General features: G+C 38.5%; 1 protein-coding gene across 1 annotated transcript; it reads left to right on the top strand.

The window, feature by feature from the left end:
- The first annotated feature begins 920 nt into the window (after nucleotides 1-920).
- foxi1 (forkhead box i1) lies at nucleotides 921-2,571 on the top strand. Its single transcript, XM_058407039.1, has 2 exons — nucleotides 921-1,591; nucleotides 1,804-2,571. Exons 1-2 carry the CDS (start codon nucleotides 943-945, stop codon nucleotides 2,274-2,276), a joined length of 1,122 nt encoding a protein of 373 aa, XP_058263022.1. The 5' UTR covers nucleotides 921-942; the 3' UTR covers nucleotides 2,277-2,571.
- The last annotated feature ends 5,736 nt before the right edge of the window (nucleotides 2,572-8,307 follow it).

An 8,307-nucleotide genomic window follows, 5' to 3' on the forward strand; every position in this document is an offset into this window, starting at 1 on the left:
GCCAAGGTTAATAATTCTAATCAGAAAATAAGGACGTAATTAATTCAGTCATGTAATTCAATCCAGGCGATTAAAAGGTTGGGGCTTTGTACCCTGCTATTAGCCGCTTTTCACGTGCTGTCCTTGTGCTTAATGTGTGTGCATTTGTTTATTTGTGAGGTCAGTGAAAAAGCTTTAGAGTGTCTGCAGGCGAAAATACACTCAAGAATAATAAGGAAAGTGATTATATATTTGACAATAAATGGAAATTGTTCGAACTTTTTGTTTTTGTTTTATTTTTTGCTGTCTGATTGTTACCTCATTTTGCTGTACATGTGTCTAAAATTGTTTTGAGAGTAGATTTTTCCCTGCACAATTAATGCAGTTTTTGATTAAGGAAATTACTTTTACAAATATCTTTTTTTAACAGTTAATTTATAATTGGTGAGAAATCTTTCAGATTGTTTCACAGTGAAAAACAGCTGGATGTGTACAAAATTGTGCGGATTTTATTCTTCCCAAAAAAGTGCAGTAAAGGCATATTGTGTGAATTACATTTATTTATATAAGCCTATTTTTTGCCTTCTGACATTTTATTCCTTTTTTTTTAATTCCATATCTATATATTTGTATATATGTCACTATGCATATAAAAACGCAAGACGATCAGTATAAGGACACGCTGAATTTTTCAAGCATTGAGAAGATAGCACTTGGTTTAAAGAATCAGCTAAGGAGTAGCTCCTTTAACATGCATATCACCCGCAGGATCTTGACGCCGGGTCGTTGCATATTGGATGAAGGCCATCAGAGTGAGCTGAGTGTGGGAGGTGTCCTCATTCACAGATTCATTCATTTACCCTCCCTACAAACCTGCTTAAATACCCCTCCCCGGAGACCTCTTACAGCATTGTACACTGAAACCCCAATAGAGAAACACACACTACAAACTCGGCACGCTCCATGTTTCTCGAAGGAGAGAGGATTATGAGCGCCTTCGGGCAGCAGCCATCGCCGCAGCAGCTGAGCCCGGTGGCAAACCCGAGCGCGCAGGACATGTTGGACATGGCCGCCTACTGCGACAACCTGAGCGCCTACCACCATCACCATCAACAGCAACAGAGCGCACACCACCCGTCACCTAGATCTTCCGTGCATGCTCAGGCATATGGCCTGGCCGAGTACGCAGCTCCCGGTGCGAACCCGTACCTGTGGCTGAACGGGCCGAGCATCGGTACTACCTCCTCTCCGTACCTTCCAGGAGGCGCAAACGGGGCCTCCACCTACATGCAGCCTGGTTATGGAGCAAGTCAGCGACAGTTCCTGGCACCTCCAGCCGGTTTCCACGGGACCGACCTCGGATGGCTGGCCGTCCCGGGACAACAGGACCTTTTCAAGATGGTTCGACCTCCATACTCGTATTCCGCCCTGATTGCCATGGCTATCCAAAACGCACAGGGCAAAAAACTCACACTCAGCCAGATCTACCAGTATGTCTCTGACAACTTTCCGTTTTACAAAAAGAGCAAAGCAGGATGGCAAAACTCCATCAGGCACAACCTGTCGCTTAATGACTGCTTTAAAAAGGTCGCGCGAGACGAGGACGATCCTGGTAAGTCCATGTGCATTTTAGATTTTAATAAGTTTGTTTTCCAGGGAAAATGCGTGCTTGCTGGCAGTTAACACATTTTCATTCTATGTTAGGAGTGTGGGAGTTGATGGGAATGTGTCAGCTGACTTTGTTTAAATTATTAACCAATTCATGAAATATCAAAGCTATATTTAAGATGTGCTGGGATGCTAAACGCTGCATATATCTTCCAGGCAAGGGCAACTACTGGACTCTGGACCCAAACTGTGAGAAAATGTTTGACAACGGTAACTTCAGGAGAAAGAGAAAGAGACGAGTCGATGCGGTGAAAACGGAGGACACGAGCGCGCTCAAACTGGCGGACACGGCGAGCCTCGCGGGCGTCGTGCAGCGTTCACCGAGCCCGAGCGACCCCAAATCCTCACCAGAGCTCACTCCGTGTTTCAGCACGTTCGTCAGCACCATGAACTCGGTGGTGACAGGAAACGGAGACGGGATGAGGGCGCGGGACACTGGTGCGCTGCTGGCGGATTTAACACGGGGCCGGGAGGGTGTGTCGCCCCTGAGCTCCTACTGCCCCGGAGAGTCAGCTCCTCCGAGCGACCCGGGCCACATGAACCACAGACTGAGTTACTACAGCCCCGGCCTCGGCAACCACTTCAGCGTAAACAATTTAATATACAGCCGCGAGGGAACCGAGGTTTAGGTGGGACTTGGATAGACAGAATAGGATCTTACTGCGCTCTGTGAGCGCACACCTCATGTTTTCACCTTTATTTGTATTTTGGTTGGGCTTGGTTTTTGAGACATTGCCAAACCAATTGCACTCTCAAGTCCTGTAAATATGTATATGCACAGTAAAAAAAAAATCCAGTTTTCAATTGATTTGTCAGACTTGATGTTATTGTAAGGCTATTGCAAGGAAAAAAACGTTTTGCATTGACATATACAGTGTTCACCCCTGCACTGCTCCAAAGTGTAAATGTGGAGAATTTACTCATCAGGAAGCTAGGATAACAATGGTACTATGTATGCAACATGATTACTGAAAGGCTATTTTTGTATAATACCCATGTTTCAGTAAGCACGTTGCGTCATGTCCATGGTCCACATAGTCAAATTTATTTCGTTTACTGTTTGCAGAGGGATGTCGATGTATGGTTTATTTAATTAATGCGTTCGTACTTTTGTAAATTATGTTGTAAATAAACTGTGTAAAAAACAAACAAAAATGTTTTGGCAGTGCACTATTATTATTATTATTATTATTATTATTATTATTATTATTATTATTGTTATTGTTATTGTTATATAGTTGCGTGTTGCCCTCAGATTTTCAGATTTTCTAACACAATAATCCCACAGACACCACCTTTTTTCCACTTTACCTGTTCATCATTAATTATAGCAAATTACTTAATAGATATTTTGTTATGATCTTAATTATGACCAAGTACTACAAGCCTACATACTATTTTGTAAAGAACATAATATACAGATGTTTAATAATAATAATGATAATAATAATAATAATAATAATAATAGTAGTTCATTAAAATACTGATTAAAAAACGCTTACACACACTGCATTCGTTCACTCAGTATATAACTGTGTACTTACATTTACTTGACTATTTTTTTTACCTTCTCCTTATTTTCATGTATTCCACGTCACCCTTCATGCATATTTCAGTCAGTGCCCTGTTAGGAAAGCCTGACCCATTCCAGCAGCACATCATGTACAGCAGCTTCGTCGAGCTGACATTTTTTTTCTTCTAAGAAGTATTTAGTGTTTAATCGAGCGCTGAAGTGAACGCGCGTCCCCGCTGCGCGCTCCCCTAATTACGAGCAGCTTCTGCCTCGCACCCTTGAACGCGTCTCTGTCCTATAGCTGTGCTCCCTAGTCTAATGAAATTAGAGCTCATTATTACCTGTGAAATGTTAACGAAAGTGCCTTACATGAGTGTGTACATGCTTTCATTACTCGGTGATAGCAAATTTGTTTTGCAGTCCCGTTTGTTTAACTCGTATCCCCGTCTCTAACAGGAGGTAAGCCTTGGACATTTTCCGCTTGTCACTTCGGATCGAGCTGATTTCAGAGAGTCAGTGCGGCTTCCCAAATCCAGCGAGTTCAAGAGTTCAGCTGTGCGCTTTTATTTATACTCGGCTTATTTAACGGTGGATGAAAAATTTGTCTTTTCATCCAGATCGTCTGTCTTTCTCTCTCTCACTCTTTCTACAGGATGACTTTACTGCCCACAGCTGTTTCCTTTTATTTGCCCGAATCAGGCTTTTCATCACTTGGTTAACGGTGAGGCTGCCCAGGAGTGTGTGAGAAAGTGGGCTGATGTACAGTAGAGCTGTTTTATTTCTGATCTCTATAGTGGCTGTGAGTGGGTATGTCTATGGGCATACAGTAGATCTGACTCCAGCACAGCAGAAATGCTGTTTCAGGTCTAGCTCAGGAAAATTATTTTCCTATAGTGGACATATCTATCCGGTCCACGTGGTTACTCCTGTTCTATCCCATATCCAAAAACACATCTAACTGCAACATTATTGAGCAAAGTGTGAAACAATACTGAAAACTCATAGGAAGTTTCGCGTAAAGATTTTAATGACGCACAGACAGCCCTGACTTTTTTTTTTTATATATGATGAGGAGCGCTGTTACAGAAATACATGAACTAATGTTAATAATTGTCATTTTTAATAATGACCTGTGCTCTCATAGAGTGAGGCCCGCTTTAGTTTACACCTTGAAATAATTTTAAATGGGAAAAATAAATAATATTCAGGCATTAAGGCGCAAATTTTTAGATTTTTAAAGATTTATATTTATAAATTCCACGAGCTCAAATAAATAAATAAAAGAGTGACTACTGATGAAAAAAATGTTAAAAATATCTGTGAGCATTTACGGTGTATGGATTTATTATTAAATAGCTAGTTTCTTTCAATTTGCATTTTTTGCATAAATATGTATTATTTCCTATCCGAAACTGTAGAATTAACCAGGCACGAGCAACAGCATGGACAATGCATTGACCTTTACTCATTACGCAGATGTTCTTAAATGCTGAAGAGCTAAATATCCACCAGTTTATCAGAAACAAGTGACATATAGTGTTTTTCCTGCACATACTGAATATGTTCAGGGGAATGTTTTATCTACACTCTAAAAAAAAAAAAAAACTACATGGTGTGAACAAATGAAAAAGAAAAATAAATAGAAAAAATATTTGGTTATAATTACAATGGTTTATTCGTGTCCAGTGCTCTTTATTACATTGGAATTCTGCACATGTGGCAGCACAGGCTTGTTGCATAAATTACAACCAAAGACTAAATTATAAAACTCTGAAATCTGTGATGGTGTTAAGGTTTAAGGAGGGATACACAATAAAAAAAAGTCAGTAATTGTTCATGTTGTATAATTTTTTTGATATATTTGATAATGATAATATAAGGAGAAGCATTAGATTAAATTATTTTACTGGAATTACCATGTTAAATACATTGTTATTAGTTTAATGTACACAAGAAATACTTTAAATTGTTGTCTATTATATAGTATATTTTTTATATTTTATTCTTATATAAATATACTGTACAAATATACATGCAGAAATATCAATATATATACAAATATAAATATACAAAAATATTTATAGTTTTGTTTTATAATATATTAGAGAAAAATTATAAGGGGACAAAGACTTCTGTTTAATGAAAACTCTGTAGGTGTTCCTTGTGCAGTGGTTGTGTTGTGCAGGTGGTGGAGAACCAGGTAATGAAATATCTCCACACACTTCACACTCCACTGATCACTGGCTTAAAGCTTCCCTTTACCCACACCGTGCCAGGCTGACCCCTCAGACCCTGAGGCTATATCCTGGCCTTCCACACCCATGTTCCTTATGCTGTCCGAGCCCTTTTCTGTCCTCCTCATACCTTCTCTACAGAAGCAGCCTCAGGGGCAGAGATGATCTTCTGTCCTCCTGCCCTGAGGACTGCAGACATGGCTCTGCTTTTTTCTACACTCCTCTAAACTAAGATCTTAATGAATGGTTTCAGGCTCTCGTGAAGCCAGCAGACTCAGTAAGTTCAGGAGCTGCTACCATTTAGAGTGTGAGTTTAGTGTGGATTTCTTCTCAGCTAAACTAATCCTGTTTCCCACAGCAGGAAGAGGAAGGAAATATCGCTGTCCTTTGACACCTGCTACCTGATCCTGACCCTACAGCATATGGAAGAGGACATATTCGGTAGAAGTGCTTTGGCATGTTTGGTGTTGATGCCTTCCAGAAATACCACATTCATCAAGAATAGTGATGTAATACATAAAGTGATGTCTCTCTGTCGCAATGCTTCTTTAGGAATGTTATGTTGTTTTTGGATCAGATATGAACTATTACTTATATTATTTTCTTATGGGGAAATTTATGCAGACATGTTATTTAAAAAAACTGTTTATACAACAATTTTATTATTTTATTAGATTATATTATTTATACATATGTCTTTCTTTCTTATTTGGTTTTTTTATATATAAAAAATCTAAAATAATAATAGCGCTTTTTAATTTCTTCACTCATTAAAATCCTTATTTATTTATTTTCTTCTCATTAACTCCAATTGAAAATCTATTTAATTTTTTTCTTTAATATTCTTGCATTCTTATTTTTTTAATTTTTTATTCTTTTTTTTTCTTTCTTTCTTTTTGAATAAAGCTGAAACAGTCTGCTTTCGTACATCAACTTTGATGCTGTGATGGTCAATCTGAAGTGATTAAGTGGAAAAGGAGGAGGTGATTTGGAAGTTCGGCTACTGTGGTGAGGGGAGTCTTTCAGCACGGCCTGAGGGAGTGCACTCATGCAGAAGGTGACAGAGAACAGCCCGGTGAATCATGGTCCAGATAGAGTTGCACTATACGAGGTGTGAAACATCAGTGCCATTAGCCTGAGCAGATGCTTTTGCCTGATAGAGGTTGGACACCTCAGCCATGTTCTGTCTCAGTGCACTCAGGTTTTAGAGGTTAATTTGAGTCCTGCTTCTTCGTCTATGCAAACTGACACTCTTATGTACTCTTTATTAAAGGGCCATAAGCTGCTTACTCAGTATTTACATGTTAAATACAAATTAAAGTTTAGATAGCTTAAAACCCGATGCACCGTAAGTATTGTGTATTACAATGTGTTATAGGTTTGTGCAACGTAATCCATTTAATCTGAGTTCAGGGATTTTACGGTATCATCTTTCAAAATTGTGCAATAGTGAAAAAATTTGCTCAGAAATGTGGAAAATGACAGAGGGAAAAAGTGTGTAATTAAACCAAAGTGTAAACAAGCAGTAATAGTAATAACAGCAAAAGCAATGAAACTCCCTGTCACTTACATATGATAAAAATATTTAAAATAAACTTTAATTCTAGTCAGGATTGAACAATAAAGTGAACATTCTTCCTAGCACCATGTTTTATTTGACCCTGTATAAGTTGCTCCAGGGGATTATCACATGTAATAGCTCCCAGGCTGTGCAGTCTGGTCTGATAATTTATAACGCTGATGGTTTAGTCATCCTACGGTCTGTACATCATAATCAAAGGCACATTAAATGCTATGTCTGGGCTGGGTCAATATGGTCTTACCTCAGAACTGCTTTTATGCCCAGAGAGGCTGCGTGATATGAAAGTTGACCCTGGCATGCTCTCTAGGCCGTCTGCTCTGTGAATATGATCTTGGAGTCACAGATTCCAAAACTTCACATCTGCTCACCCCAGTCAGGCGGAATTATGGGCGACTATATTCATATCACACAGACACATCTCTTCAGGAAGTTAAATATTTTAGGCTACAGTATGCTGACAGCTTTTTAATACCCCCTAGGCTGTGAACATCAGGGTGCTCAGCACTCCCCACGCCACTGTAAAAAAGACAAAGTGCACATTTGATAGCTGAAGATAATGCCAATCTATTGGCATGACCTGGCTTGGTTTCATCTGGACACATAAAGCCAGTAATGTATGGCTTGATAACGGCATAGGATCTGGGTTTGGAGTAAATTACCAGATGGATGATTTTATACAGAATCTCTCCTTATTCTCTTCATGGTAAGTGAGAACTAGTCTGGGAGTAAGTGTGAAAAGATTTTCCCAGTTCTTTATTACTGTGAGATGGATTTATATCAAGGTGTGGACACTTTTGAGATGTAAACTTTTCATTTTTATAAATTGTGTAAAATATGCTGGGTATAAATCATTTTAATCCATTCATTATTCATTTTCTATTCATTCATTTTTAACTTTATTTTTTTCTTCTCTTTACTGGCCTGTTCATTCATCACCAGTACTTTTTGGAAAATCATTAGGAATGATATTAAAAAATTGAAATTGTGTTAGATAATATTTCATGCTGACATAATAACTAGATTATATTTAATAAAACCCTGATTAAAGGCTCTGTGCTATACAGATAAACAGTTTGAAATATTAATGCTGCTTTAAATGCCAAATTATTAGCATTAAAAATATTTCAATATTCTGTATATAATATACTGTAAATAATAATGTCCAACATTCTTCTCTTCTCTGTCTCGTACTTTTTGTCAATTTATACAAAAGACACCTGAATCCCTATAGTATTTGTCACAAAATTGGAAAAGCTATGGAACTGTTTGGCAGTGCATATGTAAAAGTCTTCAACAGGAAGCAGGATGCAGTTTATATCTTACAGGCCCAG

This window comes from Hemibagrus wyckioides, linkage group LG13 (assembly GCF_019097595.1).
Source record: "Hemibagrus wyckioides isolate EC202008001 linkage group LG13, SWU_Hwy_1.0, whole genome shotgun sequence".
NCBI lineage: Eukaryota > Metazoa > Chordata > Actinopteri > Siluriformes > Bagridae > Hemibagrus > Hemibagrus wyckioides.

Coding starts and splice junctions, on each gene's coding strand:
- foxi1 (XM_058407039.1), top strand. CDS start 943: ATGTTTCTCGAAGGAGAGAGGATTATGAGCGCCTTCGGGCAGCAGCCA. Junction 1,592..1,803: donor GCGAGACGAGGACGATCCTG/GTAAGTCCATGT, acceptor TATATCTTCCAG/GCAAGGGCAACTACTGGACT.